Source organism: Perognathus longimembris, chromosome 18 (genome assembly GCF_023159225.1).
Source record: "Perognathus longimembris pacificus isolate PPM17 chromosome 18, ASM2315922v1, whole genome shotgun sequence".
Classification (NCBI taxonomy): domain Eukaryota; kingdom Metazoa; phylum Chordata; class Mammalia; order Rodentia; family Heteromyidae; genus Perognathus; species Perognathus longimembris.
In genome coordinates, this window is record NC_063178.1 from 79,186 (window position 1) to 104,756 (window position 25,571).

The 25,571-nt window shown below is 45.3% G+C and overlaps 1 protein-coding gene across 1 annotated transcript; it reads left to right on the forward strand.

Moving 5' to 3' along the window:
- The first annotated feature begins 13,601 nt into the window (after positions 1-13,601).
- Positions 13,602-21,575, forward strand: Rhou (ras homolog family member U). Its single transcript, XM_048367798.1, has 4 exons — positions 13,602-13,857; positions 15,041-15,099; positions 18,117-19,634; positions 19,971-21,575. The coding sequence occupies exons 1-3, from the start codon at positions 13,602-13,604 to the stop codon at positions 18,570-18,572; spliced, it is 771 nt and encodes a 256-aa protein (XP_048223755.1). The 3' UTR covers positions 18,573-19,634; positions 19,971-21,575.
- The last annotated feature ends 3,996 nt before the right edge of the window (positions 21,576-25,571 follow it).

Sequence of the window (25,571 nt, forward strand, 5' to 3'; positions counted from 1 at the left end):
TACAAAAATTATTTTATACTTCATTTCCAAGACATATAAAGAGAAAACAGGACGAATTATAACTTGGAATTAAAAACAAAGATTAGCATTAAAAAATTAAGATTAGGGGCTGGGAATATGGCCTAGTGGCAAGAGTGCCTGCCTTGTATACATGAAGCTCTGGGTTCGATTCCCCAGCACCACATATACAGAAAATGACCAGAAGTGGCGCTGTGGCTCAGGTGGCAGAGTGCTAGCCTTGAGCAAAAAAAAAAGCCAGGGACAGTGCTCAGGCCCTGAGTCCAAGGCCCAGGACTGGCCAAAAAAATAAAAATAAAAAAATAATAATAATAAATAATAAATAAAATAAAAAATTAAGATTAGACAATAGTCAGAGAAAACCTTTTGCTACTACACTAATAGTGGTTTTTTTTTGGGGGGGGGTTGAGGTTTGGATTGTTTTCCCTATTTATTCTTGGCACTCCTGCCTCAGGCCTGAAAGGAGCTGAAATCATAGGCTTATACCATTGGTTCTCTCTCTGTTCCTTCCATTTTTAATGTCTTCTGCATCTGAAGAAGATCAGTCCTTTAACTGTAAAGATCACAATATTTTCCCCTAGTTTGCTAGTTGTGTTTTAACTTCATTCATGGTATTTTCAGTGTTTTAATTCTATATTCAGATTTTACTAATTAATTAGTTAATTAATTTGGGGTATGCAAATTAAACATTCTCTTTTTGTTGTACTTGGATTTTGAATCATAGTCCATTTTAATGCTTTTCAGAAGTTTAAAAAGCTTTTCTTAGAGAACTTTTGTTTATTTATTAGATTAACCCATTCCTGGGTTTTTTTTAAATATCCTCTTTGTTATTATCATAAGTAGGCTTTTGCTATTCTTATCAGCTAATGTGTCTGTGTGTGTATTGTGAAAACAAATACTTTCAATGTTGTAGCTGTCTACAGTTTAATGAATTTTATTGTTTGAGTTAGTTTTATTATTGATTGCTTGGAAATTTATGTGTTAAATCATATCTGCAAATACAAATGGGTTAGCTTCTTTGCAGCTCCTATCTATGAAATCTATCATTTCTTCCTGTTGCCTAATTTCATTGCTTATTGAAATGATGCAAGCTCTGGCAATACTAGACTGGAACTTGTTTCTAATCCTGGAAGAGATGTTTTAATGCCTTTCCATTACAGTAGTCAGGATGCTGACTTGGGACCTTATGACTAAGATATATATATATATATACATATATATATACACATATATATACATATATACATATATACATATATATACATATATATACATATATACATATATACATATATATTATATATATACATATATATATAATATATATATAGGGGCTGGGGATATGGCCTAGTGGTAAGAGTGCTTGCCTTGTATACATGAGGCCCTGGGTTCAATTCCCCAGCACCACATATACAGAAAACGGCCAGAAGTGGCACTGTGGCTCAAGTGGCAGAGTGCTAGCCTTGAGCAAAAAGAAGCCAGGGACAGTTCTCAGGCCCTGAGAGTTCAAGGCCCAGGACTGGCAAAAAAAAAAAATAAAAATTAAGATATATATGTATTTGTTTCTAATTAGCTAGCATGATTACTTAATTCATCTTATCAATTATTTCTGTTTTTATAAATCAGGAATGCATATCAAATATTAGAAAAGGTCTTACAACATCTATATGGGAAATTGTAAGATTTTTTCCCTTTTATCTAATATCATGATGCATTACATTAATGAGTTTTCTAATACAAAACCAATTTTAATTTGTGGGAATAATTCCCACTTCATGTTGTATTACTTTTTTAGCATTATGTCTTAATTCTGTTTACTAACATAGCTATGAGATTCATAATAATCATCAGTCAACAAGATGATGTATATAAGATGGTTATATCATAAGATTATATTACAGTCTAAGTGTGTGGTGATACCATGTAGGTTTGTGTAAGTTAACTGCAATGTTAGGTGGCATAGAAGATGGTGGTTTCACAATGTATTTTGCAATGTTTTTTAGGTGCCTAGTAAGCAATAACATCTAGCTTGTATGAGTAATTGTGTTGATAAGACAGTGATAAAATTGCCTGACAATGCATTTTACAGAATGAATTGTGTTGGTAGGTGCTTTTCATTGTGAAATTTTGCCACAAAGTTCACTAATTATTTTGGTTTGTAATTTTAGTTTTTACTGTGCTGTCTGTAGCAAATCCTGGAAATTACTTGTCCTAGCTTCAAAAAAAGAATTAGGAAAGTTGCCTGCCTGTGGTGTGAAAAAACCTTAGATATTACCTGATGTGTGAAGTTTGATAGTGTGCCAGCTGCATTGTGAGGAGTCATCCCTTGATTACTTGTTCCATGTACTCTGTAGATATTAGTCTGTTTAAGCTTTGTACTTCTCAGGACCTCAGTTGTGACTAATATAGCTTGAAGACAGACAAGTCTACAAGATTCCATCTCCAATTAACCAGAAAAAAAGATGAGTTGGAGGTATGGCTCAAGTGGTACAGCCAGTAGGCCATGTTAGAGGGAGCTAGCTCCCATAAGTCTTTTTGGTGACTCAGCCAGGTCAATGTCCAGGTTCCATGAATATGGGGACAAAAAAACCCTGAGTTCTTTACTCTCACTGGGTGTTTACCCACAACTGCCCACACTTGTGTTTCTACTGCTGTTGATTTGACTGTCTCTGAATCCAGACCAGGTTTCTATGTTCAAGAGGTCGTATGGTCAATCACCACTAGCAGTTCTTGCTCTTGGTCTGACTCTTGTCAGATATTCCTTCATAGACATACCAGACTTACTTATTCCCTTTTTCATTACAAGTATTTGCCTGAATGCAGCCAGTGTAAAGCCTTCCTTGACCACACTCTATGTTTTCCTTCTCCATGACATTCATCATTACTGTATGTTATGATTTACTTGCATCAAGTGTTGCTGAAACTCTGGCCCCACGAAGGAATGACTGTGTCTGTGTGCTTGCAGATGTATCCACAGTGCTACAGTAGTACCTGACAGATGCTTAAAGGGAGAGGGACCTGGCACAGTGCCTGCTGCATAATGGACAAGTCCCACTGCCTGAAAAGAAAGGTAAGTCCATGAGGACTTGGAAAAGTTCTCCTCTAGCTTTCTTAAGATGTGATTGACAGGATGGGAGAGAAAAACTGAGAGAGAGTGAGGGAACAGGTAACACTGTCCAAAAAGAAATGTACTCTTTACCTTACTTGCATAACTGTAAGCTTGACCTTTATATGACCTATATGTGACCTTTATAATAACAGTTGTTATTGATGTGATTAACAAATAGAAATGTTTATGTGTTTGTATATGTATGCATACAAAATGACTACCACACTGAAGCAAAACTAACATATCTATCACCTCACATACTTAGCTGCCTCTCCCTTTGGTGAAAATATATTAGAAACAACAGCTATAAAATAGCTGACTGGGACTCACTCCTGCCAGTGAGGCATGGTATCCTAGATACCTTATTTTATTTTATTTTTTTTGCCATTCCTGGGCCTTGGACTCAGGGCCTGAGCACTGTCCTGGCTTCTTTTTGCTCAAGGCTAGCACTCTGCCACTTGAGCCACAGTACCACTTCTGGCCATTTTCTATATATGTGGTACTGGGGAATCGAACTCAGGGCTTCATGTGTACGAGGCAAGCACTCTTGCCACTAGGCCATATTCCCAGCCCCCTAGATATCTTATTATAAAGGACAGTAGCCATGCAATAGCGTAGCGGGATAGAACTCACTCCTGCCAGTCGAAGCATGGCATCCTAGAACTATATTATAAAGGAAGTAGTCATGCTATAGAACAGCTAGCTGGAACTCACTCCTGCCAGTGAGGCATGGTATCCTAGAAACTCTGTGTCCAGCAAGTGCTGACAGAAAGGTTTCCTCTTAGAGTGAGACAAAGTTCCTATGCACATCCAATGCACCTTCATGGACACACACACACACACACACACACACACACACACACACACTCCACATCATTCTCCACCCTTTGAGACATTCATTACACACACTCTTAGCCTGAGGCACTCACTGGTCTAGGCCAAGGTGAGCCAAAGCATTTCATACAATGCAGGCACCAATGTTCTGTTCCCCTCATTCAAAGCTGGCCCTCACATGCTATACATCTCATATTACACTCATGATTACAGTTGCTACTTGGTTCTAGTCTGTGTCCATGCTGTGAAAGGCTTAAGAAAGTACTGTTGTTGAAACAACTGTGTTGTTCTATTGTCCAGTGTAGGTTGTCGAAGTTGCAGAGTATGGTGAGACCTCTGGCTCTGGCATCGAGTCCTGACCCTGACACTTCACTGGGCAATCTCAAACTCAAACTGCCTGAGTTATCATCTTCGAATGTGTGACACTGGAAATAATAGTATCGGTTTAGATTCTGTGAGGATGAGATATAGAAAATGTTCAGGACATAATGGCCTTGGTCAGTGTGGCTATAAAATGCTAGATTTGTGATCTCCTATCTCTGTCTAGAGCACATCATCAAGGATTTCTGACTTCATCGGCCCTTCATCTGACTTCATCATGCACCCCACTTCCTCAACCCTCTCCAGGCTTTCTGGTACTAGCTCTCTATGGGCCTCTTCTTTCCTCTTAGAATCTAGAACTCCTAAAAGCCCATGCTTACTCAAGGTGTGTGTGTGCTCACTATCCTGCTCACATGTTCTGAGTTCACAATTAGGCTTTTCTATTCAATAATGTAGCAGAAGATGTCTCTGCTGGTCTACATTCAGATCCTGTCCATGATGTATGTCAGTGTAAAGAGGATTACCTTCTAATGCATTCTTCTAAGACCTGTACAAACGCCAAAGCAGGCTCCTGGTACAGCAGAATTGCTTCCTTCTTTTTTTTATTTTTTATTTTTTGCCAGTCCTGGGACTTGAACCCAGGGCCTGAGCACTGCCCCTGGATTCTTTTTGCTCAAGGCTAGCACTCTGCCACTTGAGCCACAGTGCCACTTCCGGCTTTTTCTACATATGTGGTGCTGAGGAATCGAACCCAGGTCTTCATGTATACAAGACAAGTACTTTACCACTAGGTCATATTCCCATCCCATTGCTTCCTTCTTAAAGGCTGCTGTAGGCAAATCCAGATGGCATTTGGTCATTCATACATTCTCTTTCCAGTGCTCTACCTGAATACTCAGCTTGCATTTGGCTACCACTGAGATGCCATTAGAGAGCCCAGGCCTGCTCCTTTCATTGTGAGAAGATGGGTGTGTCCGTGCTCCACTGAGGAATGCCAGGAAAGAAGACTACAGCTCTGAGAGAGGCCAAGCAATCCATACTTTAAAATTGTTGGCTGGCAATTACGGCTGCTGGGAAATGGAACAGTGTCCACTCTTATCTTCAGGGCGGCTGCAAAATTAGGGCAGTCAAGGTTTTGCAACAGCTAAGAGAAGTTTCTAAAGAGTTCTTATCATCCACAGGGACTTGGCAACTGAGAAGTATTTGCCTGGGAGTTTTCTGTGGTGCCTTTGGGAGAGTTGATCTTGTTATCCACTGCCAGGAAGGTCAGGGAGAGAGGCTTTTCTCTGTAGGAGTCAGATAGCCCAGGCAGTCCTATAGACAGGAACTGTAGCAGCTCTGAGGGGTTGGAACAGGCTCTTCCCATCAAGGGAAAAGTCAGGTTGCAACATCTGGGAATATCCAGAATACAGATTTTTAAAGAGGAAAATGAACTAAAGCTGAAGAAGGAAAAGTGTTGCCCTAGTGGCTTGGCCTGCCTCATACAGCTGGCTTTTCATGGGAGCAGTGAGCTGAGCCTTCATGCTCCAAGCCATTGTACCTGCTGTGCCTCCAAGCCCTCCTTGGTGCTTTCATCCTTCTCCCAGAGATCATGTATAAAAATTGCCACTTACTTCTTTTGTAAGTTGGCAGAACTAGTTCAGTTGGTTAAAAAATACTAAACCACCTACAAACAGTACTCTTGGAACATAATGCTTACATTAAGAATAAGTATTGGGGGGGGGGGCTGGGGATATGGCCTAGTGGCAAGAGAGCTTGCCTCGTATACATGAGGCCCTGGGTTCGATTCCCCAGCACCACATATACAGAAAACGGCCAGAAGTGGCACTGTGGCTCAAGTGGCAGAGTGCTAGCCTTGAGCAAAAGGAAGCCAGGGACAGTGCTCAGGCCCTGAGTCCAAGGCCCAGGACTGGCCAAAAAAAAAAAAAAAAAAAAAGAATAAGTATTAGGGGCTGGGAATATGGCCTAGTGGTAAAGTGCTCGCCTCGTATACATGAAGACCTGAGTTCGATTCCTCAGCACCACATATATAGAAAAAAGCTGGAAGTAGCGCTGTGGCTCAAGAGGTAGAGTGCCAACCTTGAGCAAAAAGAAGCCAGGGACAGTGCTCAGGCCCTGAGTCCATGCCCCAGGACTGGCAACAAAAACAAAACAAATAAGCAAAGAGTAAGTATTAGAGATGTAAATAACACACAGTAGTACTTTGCAATACGTGTTCCTGGGAAAGTGTTAAATCCATAGGGTTTAGGTCAACTTTTATGATAAGAGTTTATTTAATTCAGGACTGTACAATATATGATACATGCTATGCTGGGCTAAAAGCAAATAGTTCCTTGAAGTGTAAATAACTATGAGTCCTATTTACTCTGACTTGAAGGTTTACACCTGTCTAACCATTATAGTTTTGAAATACAATGTTGTCTAAAAGGTGAATAAAGCAAATGGCACAACTAATTACCATAAAGACTGACATGAAATCACCACCCACATGAAGAAATAAACATCATCAGAATATTGGAAGCCTCAGCCCCTCTCCTTTCTGAAGATGATAATCTTCCTAGGACTCTTTTTACCTCATCAATATGTTGATGAGATTCATTCTGATAAGTTTACTTATTTTCTCACCTGACTACTGTCACATATTTGGCAGCTAACATCCATTTACTGCTTCAGACATTTTCATTGTTTGCTGTATTAGGTTTCTAAAAGACTGCTAGTGCATGCATTGAAAAAAGCACTAAAGTGCACGCCTCTCTGTTGCATAATTACAAGATGCAGGCAGTCTGGGTCCCTGATTCCCATGTGGAAGGGGGCCACTTTTGACAGCCACTGGATGTGCCACAGATTTCTTGACCAAAAAATTAACTCCTAGGTTTCTTGACATTGAACTTTTGAGTTTATTACTACAGCACATCATAGCTTAATCTGACTAGTGAAAATGACATAAAGTTTATTTTCAGAACTACTTTGAAAAATAAAAATGAATCATTTTACCCTTTACAAATTCATGATTTAGCTAGGTGTAATGGGCTCACACATATGCCCTAGTTTGAGGCCAACCCATATAAAATGTTAGTTGAGACCCCCACCCTCATCTCAACCAATAAAAGTACATGCCTGTCATCTCAGATGCTTCATGTATAAACAGGAAGATCAAAGTCCAGGACATGCAGGGAAAAAAAATCTAAGACTTTATCTAAAAAAAAAAAAAAAACACCCAAAGCAAAAAGAGCTGGAGGCATTACTCAGGTGGCAGAGTACCTGCACTACTGGGGTGGGTAAATTCCAGTACACCAAAAACTTACTATTTCAACATGAATGTATTAATTTACTCATTCTAATGACCAAGCCATTGATAGCAGGTGACAAAGGACATCTGGAGGAGAGGAGTCATGAACTCAGAACCATTACCACAATTCTGGCTGATATTTGTGATTTTGGCTGCTGTGTTGGCAATTTGATGCCATTAATGTTTTTCTCAAGTTCTCTTATAAAAAGTGTTAAGACTATTTTCCTTGTCACTTTTTTCTTATAATATCACCACAGTAGAAAAAAGACTAAGGATGGGTATTGGTGGAAACTCATTAGGAAAGCTGAGCCACTTCTAGGTCCAGGGACCAGAAGGAATGTTTTTCCTAAGAGGAGCTATAGGGAAGCTGTGTCACAGCAAAACAGCCTCTGACCTGGTGCATGGAAACCCTGATGCATGCACTAGCCACAGCTCAGAGAAAACTGTCAGCCCACAGACACCACTGCAGACCAGAACAGTTCACAGAGCTTATAATGTGCCTGTGGTGCCAGGAGGAGCTGTTGAAGAAGTTGAGACCTTTAGGGACCTCAGCACAGCATTCCCCAATTTACTAGACCCATTCCTGGAGAGAAATAAATGGGGACACACAACATACAGACTTGCTATTTAAAAAACAGCAATGATGTGACCTCATGTTAATAGCTGTAAAGAGTGGTTACACTCAATTCATGAACTCTAAAACTATTTTACCAAAGCACAGAAAATAGAAAACAGTCATTCTGGTGATGGGGGGGGGGCTTTATAATGCTAGGGATGGGATCCAGGGCCCCACACATACTAAACATACACTCTGCTGCTGAGCTGCACCCCAATAGGCAATGTTTACTCTTGCCTTCCATAGTACGTATGGAGCACCTGCTGAATGTAGTCTGTAGAGATGAATAAAATCAATTTCTAGTCTCACAGAGCTTGTGGAAAGAGACTACAATACATAAGGAGAAAGGTCATACAGTTTGGGACCACACCACCTGAGGGGGCCACTTCTCACAGTCCCAGCCTCCATTGCTCCCATTCAACTCTTGCAGCAAGTACCATAAATTACAACAAAACTTGCAAGGTAATATAATATTTTGATAAGCTGCATGGCACAACTTTATAGTACTCTTTTTCCTGTAATTTTTAGCCAGTCACTTTTGCAATATGTTTCTTATAGAAAGCACAGAAAGATACACAAAGACGAACTTGGTCACTTTCTGAGACTACAGATTTTTTTGCCTTACACTACATGGAAATTTGAATGAATTCTATAGCATAGGATGGTGCATTTTTAATTACATCTGCTCCATTCAGATTCTCTTTTTGCCCAGAAAGAACATCTGCTTTGTCTAGGTGTCGCTGAGAGCACCATGTATTTTTTTTTTTTTTTTTTTTTTTTGGCCAGTCCTGGGCCTTGGACTCAGGGCCTGAGCACTGTCCCTGGCTTCCTTTTGCTCACGGCTGGCACTCTGCCACTTGAGCCACAGTGCCACTTCTGGCCGTTTCCTGTATATGTGGTGCTGGGGAATCGAACCCAGGGCCTCATGTATACGAGGCAAGCTCTCTTGCCACTAGGCCATATCCCCAGCCCCTCACCATGTATTTTTTTTTTTTTTTTTGCCAGTCCTGGGCCTTGGACTCTGGGCCTGAGCACTGTCCCTGGCTTCTTCCCGCTCAAGGCTAGCACTCTGCCACTTGAGCCACAGCGCCGCTTCTGGCCGTTTTCTGTATACGTGGTGCTGGGGAATCAAACCTAGGGCCTCGTGTATCCGAGGCAGGCACTCTTGCCACTAGGCTATATCCCCAGCCCTCACCATGTATTTTTAAAAAATTTTTATCGTGAAGGTGATGTAGAGTGGTTACAGTTACGTAAGGTAGTGAGTACATTGCTTGTCAAACTTGTTACCGCCTCCCTCAGTTTTCTTCCACCTTCCCTCCTCCCCAATCCCTACCCCACGTTGTACAGTCGGTTTACAATTTATTGTCTTATAAGTATTGCTGTTGCATTGGTTCTCCTTTTACCCTTTGTCTCACCATTTTGATGTTCTCCTTCCCTTCTCTCATTCAGATAAACATGTATACAATATCCAGTGTACCAAAATCAAATACAGTGACAACAGGGGTTAACCCATAGGGAAGAAAAGCAAAAGAAAAAGGGATAATTTCACATGGTACATTGAAAATAAGTCTCTGGCCCCTGTTCCTGAACCTTCGTGGCTAGCAGTATACAAGTAGAAAGGAGAAGTGTGACGCATGAATATACATCCCAGCAGAGCCAGGGCAGGCAGGTACAGAGTCTGGGCTTTCAGCTCACCTTGCCTATAAGAGCTCTCTTGGTACCTTCTTCACCTCCCTCTTCCTAGCTCTGTGTTCCCTTAAACACAAACAAAATCTCTACCCAGACTTACTTTCCTTGGCTTGATCCCTAAAATGTCCATGGCCACTTTAAGGGCCAATAGGAGGGATAATTACAGTGAAAAGAAACAATGACCTCTGACCATATAAAATAATATTTATTGAAATGAACTCCAGGAAATGGAAACCAGGAAAAAGAAACAATGGACTTAACTTGTGATGTATGTAACTCATATTAAAATATATTTATACAATTTACAGACACATATTGTTGTGCCAAGACGCAAGACCACCCCCAAGAAGACCACCGAGATTCAGACACTCCGAAATGCAAAAGCAAGGCAAGGGTTTATTTAACGAGCTGCCAACTCGGGCCTCGTCCTACCCACCGACACAGCGGAGGTTGGGAGGAAGCCCCGAGCTGTGATTACACAGGGCTTATAAAGGCAAAGAACAGGGTTACAACAATCAGCTGTGCAAGCAAGATTAGAACACAGGTACAAATCTGATTGGCTCAGGGTTCGATTCTAAAATGGGGTTCACGTGGTGGGGCCTGACTTCAAAGTCTGGCACCTCATTTCCCCCTTTTTCTTTTTGGTACCTTGGGAGCCAATCATGGCTCCATTCTGTCCATTTCAATGGCTTGCATGTCTAGGGGATGATATAGAGGCAAGGCATGGGCCAGTAGGGCCCAATGTAGTAATCAAAGGGCCTGTCACCATTTCTTACAAGAATATTCTCTGTACCTCTGTTCTGCATGTCTCTAGTTTATCCTGCCTCATCTTCCCAAAAACAACTCTGGTCCCTTGATTTTAAAGGGGGGCTGATGGGTGAAGATCATCCATCTTCTGTAACTTCTTCAGGCTGACTCAGGGGCGTAGACCTTACCTAGCCAGGAACCTATAACCTTAGTCTCAGTCTTGAGACGAAGGCAAAGCGGCTGAGTTGGGTGCTTGGAGACCTCCCATGTTCCATCACGGTAGTTGTCATCCAGGGCAAAGGGGTCAGCTGGCCTGGCGTGGAAGCAATGAACCCAAGTGGCGATGCCGTCTAGGGTCCCTTCAACCGTGGTTCTTAGGATTTCAGTCCCCTGGTCTGAATAAATGGGGGGGGGGGTAGGGACAGAAGCAGAATTATATACATTATTTCAAAAGGAGTAAAGCCAAGCTGATAGGGAGAATTTCTTACTCTAAGCAGAGCAAAAGGAAGGAGTGACACCCAGTCTGCGCCAGTCTCTAAGGCCAGTTTAGTTAAGGTCTCTTGTAGAGTCCGATTCATTCTTTACCTGTCCTGACCTCTGGGGTCTATAAGCACAATGCAATTTCCAATCTGTCCCCAGTGCTATCCTCTCATTTGACAAACTTACCCTTACTAACCATTATCACAGATGACTGGCAAATTCCTGCCCAGTAGACAGACATGGGCATTGGAAAGGCATGCTTATGAACTATTCTTCTAGGACTTCCCGGCTTTAACTTTTGAAAGGCCAACAGTAGTGACTCTAGGATCTGACACCATCTCTGCCATCCAAGCAGCGGCTTACTGCCTCTGGATGCTCCATCACTTTTGTCCCAGGAGGAGTGACTTTCGACTTGGACTCAGGGACTGAGTGCTGTCCCTCAGCTCTCCAGCTCAAGACTAGCACCCTACCACTTTTGAGCTCCACACTACTCCGTTCCCAGCACTCTGCTGGCTGATTAGAGACAAGTCTCTCACAGGGACCTTTCTTTGCCCGGGCTGGCTTCGAACCGCAGATTCAGATCAATGAGTCTTATAAGGGGCCACTTTACTCCAATTATAAGCAACAAGGTGGTCCACACAGTTTTTAAGCATGCTCTTACCTGGAACTTATTAAGGGTCAGTATTAGATCTTGACAAACTTGTAGGAATCACCTGTGCTTCTCTGTGGGCCTGCTGGAAACTGTTACAAAAAAACCTACAAAGAAGCTGGAATGGCAATTAAACATTTTGGTAGCCATAATTCTCCTTTTCTCACTTTGCAATAATTATTTAGGACAATTTTACTTCCAAATTTCTTCCAAAAGGCTACAAAAACAAAACAATTAATACAAAAGGAGGAAAACACACAGGCCTAAGAAAAGTTACGAGTTGGAGATCTCCCAAGCTGGCCCACAACCTCCTACAAGGGTGCAGAAGGAATGGACCCGAGTTGGCCCACAACCTCCTGTAAGAAGGAGTGGACCCGAGTTGGCCCACAACCTCCTGCAAGGGTGCAGAAGGAGTGGACCCGAGTTACGAGTTGGAGATCTCCCAAGTTGGCCCACAACCTCCTGCCAGGGTACGGGAGGAGTGGACCCAAGTTGGCCCACAACCTCCTGCCAGATAAGCAGAAGGAGCAGACCCAAGTACAAGGTGGGCGGGTTGAGTCTCGTTTAGGAGGTCCTCCTGGTCAGTTCCGGCCAAAAACCAAACTGACTCGCGCCCTACAAGCAAAAGCAAAACAGACAAATTACAGGACAAGACAAATGAACAGTGCTGTTTTCTTACCTTCGGAGTCTGGGATCTCGGGGTCTCTGGGGCTATCCCGGACGAAACCCCAAATGTTGTGCCAAGACGCAAGACCACCCCCAAGAAGACCACCGAGATTCAGACACTCCGAAATGCAAAAGCAAGGCAAGGGTTTATTTAACGAGCTGCCAACTCGGGCCTCGTCCTACCCACCGACACAGCGGAGGTTGGGAGGAAGCCCCGAGCTGTGATTACACAGGGCTTATAAAGGCAAAGAACAGGGTTACAACAATCAGCTGTGCAAGCAAGATTAGAACACAGGTACAAATCTGATTGGCTCAGGGTTCGATTCTAAAATGGGGTTCACGTGGTGGGGCCTGACTTCAAAGTCTGGCACCTCATATTACTATTTGGCCACACTGCTAAGTCTCTCAGTGACACCAAGCAAGGGGAGAAGCATGGGGAGCAGGGGCAGGGCAAGGGGAAACGGGGCAGGGGGGCAGGCGGAACAAGGATGGACAGTTGGGTCAGGAGTGAAAGGGGCAACAGGAGGTGTAAGGGGGGACGTGGGGGAGCAGGGTGGCAGGGGGCAGGGGATGCAGGAAGCTGGGAGACAGGGGAGCAAGGGGCTGGGGAAGCAGAGGGCATGGGGAGCTGGGCACAGGAGGAGCAGGGAGCTGGGGGAGCAGGGGGCTGGGGAAGCAGAGAGCATGGGGAGCTGGGCACAGGAGGAGCAGGGAGCTGGGGGAGCAGGGCGCAGGGGGAGCAGAGGGCAGAGGGAGCGGAAGGCTGAGTGAGCAGGGGGACGGGGGAAAGGGAACACGGGAGCAGGGCGCAGGGGGAGCAGAGGGCAGGGAGAAAGGGGGCGGGGGGGGGGCAAAGCAGGGATGTTACTAGGGGAGCAGCGCATGCCAGATCCCCAAGTGCTCGCGGGCGAGGGCCGGCACGGCCCTGCCAGCGGCCCGGAGGCCCCGGGAGCGGCGCCAGGGCGCAGGGGCGGCTCCGGACGCGCGGGGGCGCTGTGACCGCGCCGCGGTTCGGCGGCTCCGCCGGGCGCCGCCTCTTTCCCCGCCCGCCCGAGTCGCCGCGGAGCCGGGCGGCGCGGGCTCGGCCACCTCGCGGCCGCGCGGGCAGAACCGCCCCTCGCCGCGGCGACCTCGCGCCGCCTTTGTCCGCCGGGGGCAGCGGGTCCCGCGGCCACCGCCGGCTATGGCCCCGCAGCAGGGGCGGCCCTCGCTGCGGGCCCGCGGCGAGCCGCCGCCCGCGCCGCCGGTGCCGCCTCGCCGGGCGCGCGGGGGGCGCGGGGCGGCCGGGGGCCGGGGGCGCGCGGGCGGGGCCGAGGCTCGCGGCGTCAAGTGCGTGCTGGTGGGCGACGGCGCGGTGGGCAAGACCAGCCTGGTGGTCAGCTACACCACCAATGGCTACCCGACCGAGTACATCCCCACCGCCTTCGACAACTTCTCGGGTGAGCGCGGGGAGGCCGCGGGGCGCGGGGAGGCCGCGGGGTTCCGGGCCTTGGGACCGAGCGTCCGGGGGCCCGGCCCGGGCAGCGGCCCCTGCGAGTGGGCGTGGGGCCGGCGAGCCGGGGCCGCCGCGGTTCGGGAGGGCGGACGCGCAGGTGTCCTCACCTGTGGCCGGCGCCGGGCCCCCGCCGCGGGCGGGCCGGAGGAGCTCGGGCCCCGGTGCCGGCGCGGGGGTTTGCCCCGCGCCCTCCTTTCTTCGGATCCAGCTCATGACCTGGCCCGCGCCACTCCCGTGGGGTCGCCTTCCCCTTTATCTTGATTTCTGAGAGTCTTAGGGAGATTTAAGAAAAAAGTTAAAATTCACGTGTTAGTATAAAACATTGTCTTGTTCTTTAAAAGCAAAAATGTTGCCCTTCCCACCATCTCCACGGACCCAATGGCCAGTCCCTGGTTTCTGCATTTCACAGGCCCCGTGGGTGAAATCCAGCAGTGGGTGCATTCTCCCTGTTGACTAGTATAAACACTTACAAACTAGAAAGTTGGGCAGAGAGGCCGATGGAGAAGCCCACACAGCTAGCTAGGAGTTGACCATGCCCCAACCTGTACACAGACCCTCATGGAAAGATGGGTGGCTTTCTTCCCTCTTTTTAATCCTTTTGAACTGACAGACAGAGGAGTGGGTATCTTTTTCTATTCCCAAGGCCACAGGGCAGCCTGTGTTTGCATAAGTTCTCAAAGCAGCAAGCTTTTTGTGATAAACCCTGAGGTCAGGGGACTTTTCCCAAGGGAAAACATAATTATCACTAATGTTTTCCACTGATTTAAAACTTCAGGGTTGGTCCCCACTTACCCATCCTCCCCAACCCCTGTGTTGCTTTCAGATCCTTTGAAAGGAGTGTGACAGGAAAATAAATCTTCCAGAGTACAGGCCCTTCCAGGGTAACTTCTAAGGGCTCAGGGCATTACTGCCTTATTCCTGGGGATGAGGGATGTGGCGACCTGGAAGGTTTATACACAAAAACACCTCCAGAGCATCATGATTTTAGCCAGGTTTTTAGTTCATTAGAGGACCTAGAACAGGAACCCAGGGTTTGGAGTGAGTGTGGTAGTGCAAACTGAAACGGCCAGTCCACTAAGAGAGGTTAAGAGACACCCCCTGATAATCATCTTGCTCTTGTTTTCAAGCTGTGGTGTCAGTGGATGGGCGGCCTGTGAGACTACAGCTCTGTGACACTGCAGGACAGGTCAGTATCACATTACCCTGAATGCTGGGAAAGGAAACAGCCTTTTAAAGGTTTCCAAACAACCTTTGACGTGATTCCCTTAGTAACTGGGTCATTCCAAAGACTGGTGAAGTAGACTCACCCAGCTGTGGTCCCTCTGAGGACAGAGGGAGGAGGCAGAAAAGGGCAGCTTAGCTTGATCAGAAACAGCCTTTGTCTTAAGTTGTTTCTGATACCTTTCACTTTCTCGTTTTTTACTGAAAGAAAATGTAACAATATTTTTAATTGTTTCTCACCATTTTACTTAATGCCAACAAGTCATATGTTTAAGAAAGTTGCTCAAGGGAAAGCTGGAGCCTGTATCTACGAGCAATGTCTCCCTTCCTCAGCTGTGGGTGGCCTTGCCAGGACCAGCCCCCAGCTCTGAAGTAGCACAGCCCTAAGCTGGAGGGAGGGAGGAATGAACAGCGATACTCCCTTCAGTTGTGGGGCATTTGTTCTCATCTTGAGGTCAGGCATTGGAGTAAAAAGCCAGGGAGTAAGGCGACATGGGTGTGGGATCCCTCAGGGGTCCCCTGAAGAGCTCTAGGGCTGAGCATCGTCCCCCTCCCCACAGGGGCACTAGCCATCAATATCATGTGGTGTTGTAATTAAGTGTGCTCAAGGGACAGTCAATGAACTGAAAATTCTCCAGCCTTTTGACCTATGAGGTCCTGGGGAAATCTTTACACTACAGTAATAATAGTAGTAGTAATAATCTGACTATAGGGATGCTGCAGTTTTGTCTCCAGTCCCTGCTGGTATTGCCCTGATGGAATTCTTTGTGGCATCTACACTGCAGGCCTAGTGTGCACAGGGTAGCTTGGCCTTGGAACCCCGTCCTCCAGGGTACTCCAGGTGGCCCTGTGCCCAGGCATGCACTGCCTTATTGTAGTGCACATCTCAGGCTCTGGCCACAGGTTTCTGTGCAGGTATGCTCAGTTTCTGTTTTTATCTTCTAGTCCCCGTGGCAATAATCTCAGGAGTTCTGAGGAGCAGCCCTCCACACCGAGCTACCAGGTTCCAAGGCCACTGAAGGTTCCAGGGTTTAGCCAAGTGACAGCCTTCCCCTGCAGGAGCTGCTCCCAGGCACACATGAGAAATCAGAGTCCTTAAAGCAGGGAAGCAACTCATGGAAAGGGTTTCAGAGTGAGGTGCAGCCACCTGGCTGGGTTTCTGCACTTGTTCTTTCAGTACAAAGTTGGCTTTTTTTTTTTTTTTCACGTTTCACTTACAGGAGTCTCACCAGTGGCAGGGACTACCAAGCTCGCCCCAGCCTGTTGACTGTCAACCTGTAGTGTAGTTAGTAGTTTGTTGATCCACACTAGAAACAGGGAGTTAAAGATTTTAAAAAAAGACATTTGCATAAGACTGATACAGATCCCTTCAGATCCTTAGAAACTGTCATGAACAGAGATTAATGCACCTGTAAGTAGGACTCTGCAAATCACCAGACCACACCGATTGAGTAATGGAAAACATAATATTTAACTTTTCCTTGCCAATGAGGAGAGAGTCATCAACAAAGTCTGAAGACAGTGGCACCTACAGATTATTTATTCATTTGTTTATTGATGGATTGATTGTGGACTGGAATTTGAACTCAGCCTCACACGTGCTTGGCAGGTGTTCTGCCTCTTCAGCCTCACTTCTAGCCCTTTTTGCTTTGATTATTTTTTAGATAAGGTCTCAAGTTTTGCCTATGTCAGTGAACTGTGCCTCCTTCTGGTCCCTTCCTGCTACACCCAGATTTTTTTCTTGCAATGGGGGTCTTGTAAACTTTTTGCCCAGGCTGTCACAATCCTGATCACACACACACACACACACACCAAGGAACGAGGGTTACATGTATGAGCCACTGCACCCAGCTTACTTCTTTGTTTATTTTTTAGGCAGATTCTTGCTCTGTAGCTCAAGCTGACCTCAGACTCATAGTCCTCCTGCTTCAGTGCTTTGTCCTGTCACCACACTGGGCTTGGATATACATTTAGCCAGAAATGAGACAATGTGAGCACTTGGCACCATGTTGGGTAGGAGTTGAGCACAGTGTTGCAGGGCACTGCCTGATGTTCCATAGGAGGACATGCTGGCTTGAATGAAGACTGAATCTGTCCTTCCACAAACAAAACACCCTACCGTGGCATGTTCCTGGCTTTGAATGGTGCTTAGTTTCTCAGTAGTAGCAAGACTGCTTGGTTTACTTATAATCCACTCTCCCTTATATGTCTTGTTCTCTATAAACTGTAGGGCAAGCACGTCCATTCTGTGGCACACTGTCTGTCCACAGCACAGTATAAAAGCTTTGGATGTTGGCAGAGATGAGGGAAGAAGCAAGGAACAAGAGAAAATGGAGTGTGAAAGACATGACAGAATAAGAATGTGTTCATTGGTGCCTCTGGATGACATTGAGGGACACAAGGTCTCTGAGTTGCCAGTGACAGTACCCTAACAGGGCTCCCCAACTCCACAGGCAGAGTGCTTGTGTCTGATTAACATCATTCTGTACTGTCTGTGCTCAGGGAAGTGGGAGGACCCAGCACTGTTCATCGTGCTCACGGGAAAGAGCAGAACTGGGGTTGTAAGAGCTGTGTTAATAGATGTGGTTTGCTAAGATAAGATGGGAGTTTTAGGATCAGCATGGGGACGCACTCTGAGTTTCAAAAGAGTAACACGAGTCCCAGCAATTGAGACTGATTCTGGGGTTACTGTGGGCTAACGTCCAGATCAAGCAAACTGTCTTCAGATTCCATGTACTGCATGCAGCATGTTAATCATGAGAAGATTCAGAATTATTTTTGGTGTTAGAGCCATGCTGGATTTGGGAGCAGATGGCAGTTGCCACTATATCCTCTGATCAGGCAGTTGGATCTGAGGTTGTGGCTCTTCCTTATAGAACATTGGGCTTCCTGTGACTAGGCTGGCCTTGAAGGATACATATTAAGATGGTCTTTTGGTGGTGAGAGCTGATTTGAGGGTAATTGTATGTGTTTGGTTTACAGGATGAGTTTGACAGGCTAAGGCCTCTCTGCTACACCAATGCAGACATCTTCCTGCTTTGCTTCAGTGTGGTAAGCCCTGCATCTTTCCAGAATGTCAGTGAGAAATGGGTGCCTGAGATTCGGTGCCACTGCCCCAAAGCCCCCATCATCCTGGTTGGGACACAGTCGGATCTCAGAGAAGATGTCAAAGTACTCATTGAACTAGACAAATGCAAAGAGAAGCCAGTGCCTGAAGAGGCAGCAAAGCTTTGTGCTGAGGAAATCAAAGCTGCCTCCTACATCGAGTGCTCAGCCTTGACTCAAAAAAACCTCAAGGAGGTCTTTGACGCCGCCATTGTCGCTGGCATCCAGCACTCGGACTCCCAGCAGCAGCCAAAGAAATGTAAGAGCCGAACCCCAGACAAAGTGCGGGACCTGTCCAAGTCCTGGTGGAGGAAATACTGCTGCCTGGCGTGACTCTCGGGAAGCTGCTGTCAAAAGCTGTGTGAGCTACAATGACTCCTGTAGCATGTGTGTGGTCATTGGAAGAGCCTTTAACACATGACTCCTTCATCCTTTAGTTTCCTTGTTTGTGTAAGCTTAGGGATGAAATTTTTATGCAAGATAAGTTAAAGAAGTTTTGAAGTAAGTTAAAATGTTGTTTTCAATAATTCTGGAAATTTATGCTGTAGACCTCTGGATTCATTTATATCTGTTGTGAAAAGGGCTCCTCAAAGCTAGATGTCAGGATTGAAGTTTTGCTGCATTAGAATGTACAGAAGGACGAGGAGGACAATTGTGCCTAACAACCTCTCTTGTTTAAGAGTTGCTGAATGCCTATACATTACGTGCACAGACCAGTTATGGGAAAACAACTCCCCACTTGGAAACCACACAAACCATGCCTGTTTCCCTGGGAGCAACTGTCTGAGAAAACAATGAGAGCAATTCCTGCAAACCTCATACCTGTCCTTTTTGTCATCTACTGATATACCTAGTAGCTTAAGATTTTAAAACAAAAAATATCGCACTTCTGGCACTGTATAGACCAAAAAACAAACTTGCTTATTGGGTTTTTTCATCCTTAGACCAGTGGTGTTGACACTACTTGAAATTACTAAAAATGCCCCGCAGGAGGCAGGCACTGGTACAGATCCATTTTCTTTAAGGAGCAACAAGAGCATCTCAGAGATCGTAGTGTAGTGTTTGCTCTCAGTGCATGGTTTGTGTGCCAGACTGCCTCTCTCCTGGTGAGTGGAGCACAGGGAGCCTCCTGGACAGGCATTTTAAGCTTCCACACTCACATCATGCCATCTGCAGTGAGAATCAAACCCAACCACACTTGTGAGGCACACACACCTTTTCTTCTAAGTTGGCCAAAATACTCTTGTGTGTAAACACACACAGACATATGCACATGCACACACATATGCACGTATAGATGGCTGGCGTCCTGCTGCTCAGGCTGTAGGCAGCAGGGAAAGCAGAACATATGGGAACAGCACAGCTTCTACCTGTTGCTTCTTTAAAGTACCCAAGGTATGATTTTTATTCATTTACTTTTTTTTCCTGCTGGGCCTGGGGCTTGAACTCAGGGCCTGAGCCTCTCTGTGCTCAAGGCTAGCACTCTACCACTTGAGCCACAGCACCACTTCCAGCCTTTTCTTTTTTTTTTTTGGCCAGTCCTGGGCCTTGGACTCAGGGCCTGAGCACTGTCCCTGGCTTCTTCTTGCTCAAGGCTAGCACTCTGCCACTTGAGCCACAGCGCCACTTCTGGCCGTTTTCTGTATATGTGGTGCTGGGGAATCGAACCCAGGGCCTCATGTATACAAGGCAAGCACTCTTGCCACTAGGCCATATCCCCAGCCCCCCAAGGTATGATTTTTAACATATCTTCATCCACATGTTTTTGAGGCCATCTTAGTGAAATGAATATCTCTTGAGACCTCTTAAAGCCACCAGTTCAGTTTCCAGTGCCATTGAGTCCCAGTTCCTCTGCATTACTGTCCCCATAGCAGAGACAATGTGTCTGGGTGAGGAGGCCAGGTGAGTGGGCCAGGTATGTGTAGAGGTAATGGCTCAGCAGTACCTTTCTTGCCATGGGATAGTCAAAAGAACTACACTCAAACAAGACCAAAAAAGAACTATACTCATGGCACATGTCATTTAAGGTAGGGTTCATGTCATTAAGGTAGGCTGACTGTTCTGAGGACAGACCTGTGCCAACAGAGCCCCTTCGTACTCCAATGGGCACTTTCAGGATGATGTAAGTGGCCAGACATTGAAGAACGGTGTCTGTATTGCCGTGGTTGGGACAGTTACCAGCCAGTGGGTAATAGTCTTCCCACTCTGTGGATTCCATATTATCTTTTTCATATTTAAAGATAAAGCTTTTGTTTTTCTATAGAAAAAAGTAAAATACCAAGCTATACTTCAGGTTAGGAGCTGCTTTTCATGCTATTTTGTAAAAAGGGCTAACGATTTCTTTAACAAAGGTTAATCATCAAGCCACTAAAGTCCATGTACTATTTGCTGTTGATTTCTTAGCACATTGAAACTAATATCAGTCTTAGTTTCCTGAGGTGTTTAGTTACAACCTGAGCAAATAGCATTACTTCATTTAGGGAAATGATTTTAATGGGTCATGTTACTACAGTCATCTCTGGGAAGGCAGCCTCCCAGTTGGAGTTCTGCCTGCCCTGTGTGCAGAGGCATGGAGAGGACCGAATTATCTCCCTGGTAAACAATTTGTATTAAAACAGATCTGGTGGAGTACAAGATGTGTACTAAATGTATTAAAACAGATCTGGTGGAGTATGAGACATTTAGTTTTTAAGACAGAACAAACACTTGTTAAGAAGTTGAGCTGCACTCCCTGCCTCTGCAACTCTGTGGTGTGAAGGATGCTACATGGCCTGACTCTGAAAGCTCCAATCCTGGGTTCAATATACCTGAACCATTTGTGCCACAAATTGAGTGGTGGCAGTTTGTAACATGCATTTTATAAGTTATAGTGTATAGGGATTTGGACTGGCAAATCATTCAAAGTATGTGGTTGAATTTAATATAAAGGTGCTTTGCTTCCGAGCTGAAAAGTGGCTGAATATGCAGCTTGGTGTCTTGTCTAAGAGAGGGTCCTAGAAGACATGTGTAGATAATGCCTCGAGCCTAATCCTCACAGTCTAAACCAACATCATAACAACACACTGTGCTGGGCTTCAGAACTGTCATCTCTTTTCACCACTTGTACACAAGTGGGCCTTTTAGAACCTTGTTCTTTGCTTGACAAATTTTCAAGCAGCTACCCAGGAATCTCACAAGCCAAAAGAAGGACCCGGGCCTCCTCTGTAGACTGTTGTAACCTGGTGCCTTACCAAGTTGTGCTTTTCTGTTTCATGTGTCAGTGACATCAAGCAAAATCTTGTACTTGAAAATGCTATGAATGAGATAGTATGAAATAAATTCTGACCTGTGGACACAGTTACTTTTGCCTGTTCTAACAAGAGCAGAAGCCTTGGCATGTGCCTTGGCTTGGGTTGGAAAGCATTGTGGCATTTGGGGCATACATCCCACTGATGGCACACTTACTCAACAGAGGAGACTTGTGAGTTCTCAGGCTGATAAACAGCTCTGTGCCTTCGTTCCTGGCAGGTAAGAACTGGTCTTCCCATGTGTTAAACTCCAGGCTCCATGGATGTTTAGTGTTGAAAGGATCAGAGAGCCTTAAGAGCCTCATGTGAATACCATGATTTTATTTACAGGCTGAGCCCTGAGGATGCTAGGTAATTATCCAGGATCCATAGGCACAGAGTGGAGGGAGGTGGAAGCTGAAGGCCTGGGACACTCAGTGATGTAGCCAAAACCCTCGATATCTGTGTTTTCTGGCTGGTCCCAGGTTCCCTTTTAGGCCTAGGCTCATAAAACCCCAACTTTCTACTGGCCTCCTAATCATGTTCTATTTCAAGATACCTGACCCTTAAGTATTTTCAAGATACCCTTAGGTGTGTCATTTCTTTTCTGCTAGGAGGCTGGTTGATTAGAAGCATTGCTATACCTCCTATGGTTGCTGTTTACAGGCCCATAAAATCTGATGGAAAAAATCTGAGAAAGGAAAAAGCAGAAACAGAAGCACTGGGTACAACAGAAGAAAGTACAACTATGGGAATCTGCATACTGATATCCAAAGAGAAAAGAGACACACCCCAGGAAAACTGCCTGTGTGTGGAGCTACATGGTTCACAGTCCCTGAAACAGTGTTTCATTGGCACACACAGATTACTAGTGTGTGATGTATAAAAAAGAGCTAAAGGAGTCGACAAGGGCTGTGAGAAAAGGATAGATTTGGACCATTTGCTTCTGTGTTCACTCAGAGGCTCTTAGGATCAAAGTTGTTCCATGGCCCCGAGAACAGAGAAGGCTGCTGTGGGGGAGAGGACTGTGCTTCAAGCAGGGAACCATTGTAAGAACGTGAGGTCCAAAAAGAACATTACAGTTACAGTCATTGAAAGAAAAACCTTAGACTAATTACCAGCATTTGACTGAATTGAGAATGCTTTGCTGATTACAGCCCTTAAAACCAAAAGATATCTCTAAGTGGTGCTGTGGCTCAAGTGGTAGAACGCTAGCCTTGAGCTGAAGAGCCCAGGGATAGCACCAAGGCCCAGAGTTCAAGCCCCACTACCAAACAAAACAAACAAACAAAAAAAAACAAACAAAAGATATCCCTACAACTAGTTGCTACCTCATCAGGCAACATTTCAGGCCAGAAATTGGACGTTCACTACAAGGACAATCTAGTGGGTTTCAGACTGGGGGTTTCTTGTGTCAGTCTGTGGCCCTATGGAATCTATCAAGGCTTAGCTGCAGTATTTGAGATGAATGGACCCTAAATCAGTCCTCCTGTGAATGAACCTGCCTAGTTACTCCACATGGAGACTCCAGCAACCTGAGGGGGAACCCAAGGCATGGCCCTGTGGTTCGGGCCCATACCCCGAAAATGTTGGTTTAATGCTCTCATGCAGCTATTCACCTGCCCTCCTTAGTCCACAGGGTGTTGCTCAAAGACAAAGACCATGTTCTTCATTGTTCTTTCATTTTACTCAAAGTTCAGGGGTCAACTTATGTTTTCATAGGAAAGGGAGGAGGAAATGGGAGGATCGATAAAGGAAATGATAAAACATGACATTGTGTTTAAAAACTTTAATAAACTTATTTTCTCTTTTTTGTGGTAGAAGTGATCGAGGCTTTGCACTTGCTAGACAGGTACTCTACCACTTAAGCTTGAAATTTATATTTTGCCTTGAAATTTATATTTTGTTAAAGTCTAAACCCTTGGTGATTCAAAATGTGAAGACAGGGCCTTTTAAGGCACTAATAAATGAAGTTAGGTCATATGGGTAGATCCAAATCCCATCACACTGGTGTTCCAATAGGAAGAGGAGACTATGCCACAGACATGAAAGAATGACCATGTCAGGGCCTGACGAAAAGGCCATCCTGCTTGCTTCTTGATCTTGAACTTCCACCTCAAGAACTATGAGAAATAAATTTCTGTGTTTAAACCACTCAGATATTTTCCATGGCAGCGTCAGCAAGTTAATAATGAAATAAGAAAAAAAGGTGATTCTTGAGTCAGACATTCAATGATGAATATGATTTTCTAAGTTGGAAAGAAGGAGGCAATGATTCTTCTTCCTGGAATGGAAAAATAATTAGAAAATATTTCACTAAAGAAATAACATTTGAACAGAACCTGGCAGGGCTATCCAAATTCACCACAAGGAGGAGAAAAGCAGGCACAGCAAGGAGACTGCCTCTTACAGAGAACTGTAAGAAGGTAGAAAGCAGTTCCAGCACATGCATCTAGGGTGAATTCAAGGGAGGTGACATTGGTTGTGTTATTGCGACCACACAGGGGAAGACTCAAGGCAGACTAAGTAGGTAAGTCAGAGTGGGAGGATCCATTTGGCCTTGGTTAGAGACAGACACCTGTGAGGCAAGAAGGAGGAAAAGGCATCAGGAGGTCAGTTAGGACCTGTCACTGTGTTCAAGGAAGATGGCAAGGTCTGAACTGGAGACAAGGCAGTGGGAGCGGAAGAGGATCAGTATAACGCTGTGGGTACAGTCTCCAGGACTGGTTAGCCCTGGCAGGAGCTGCAACCCACAGGACTGCTGAGACACTGAGCTCAGGAAGTAAGATGAGGCACCAGAGCAGAAGCACATTGACACAAGGACCGGTGTGTGACTTGAGATTTGAAGTGTGCAGACATGCTGTATGTTGCAGTGATCAGGAGGTTGTGGAGAGAGCTGTACCCTGTGGCATGGACTAGTGCCATCCCAGCCCAGATAGAGGGATTACCCCACTTCTAGGCAAGCAGTATCAGTAGATTTCCTGCATTTGACCTATCTAGCATCAGTCCTTGCTCTCTGTCTGTTGTAGGGTGACCAGAGATGTGTCCTTGTGGGAGGCTCTGCTCCCAGCAAGGGACTTCCCTGGCTCTGAGAGAGTAGACCCAAGCAAGCTTCAGACAAAATTCATTGTGCCTCTGGAGACCCTGATGAATTGCAATAAACTGAGGAACCCAAGTCTCTTACCACTTATTTTCCATAAAAGAAAATTTTCATATCCATTACATGACATACATTTAAAAGACACGTACTCTTTGTTCCTGCTGGTAGCTTTTAAGACAAGTGGGAAAAAATGATCATTTGAAATGGAATTTAAATTGTATAGCTAAAACCTAATTTGTGCTACTGCTTTACAGTTTCAAAATATTCATAATGATAGCTCTGGGTATCTCACAAATACAACTTTAAGCAAAAGAATCTATATCCAAAAGACATATACTATGTTATTTCATTTGCAAAATAATTATCTAACTAAACAACTAGTCTGCATCTTAGAAGATAGATGATGGGGTAGAGATGTCTGTTCCCTTCAAATAATCAGAGCAGTTGTGCACCTATTTTTGCAAATTACTTGTATTTAAATGCAAAATTAAAGAAATAAGGAAATAAACTCCCACACACAAAAGGAACATATTTATGTAAATTGTTTCAGTTAATGCTATAAAACTCTTGGACAGGAGGCATGCAAGTATAAGGTCCCACTCTGGGGTGTTATAGGCCTTACAGAGTCACTGCCTGTGGCCACTAGGCTCTGGAGGCAAGTCCAGTACTCCTGTCCTCTGCACACTGTCCTGTACCCTCACGCCTGTCCTCTGCACCCCGCCCTCTCCCCTCACCTCTATTCTCTGTGCCCTGCCCTCTTCCCTCTCCCCTCACTCCTGCCCTCTGTACCCTGCCCTCTCTCCTCACTCCTTTCCTCTGCACTTGGCAGAGTATCCCTTGGTCTCACTATGTGTGAATGCCTAAGTTCTTAATCTGTGCTGGCCCATGCCTTTTGTAGTTAAGCATCTGGAAACATTGCCTCTAGTAGAGAGGTGTCAGCAGCCAACTGGAGGCTGGTGCAGGTGT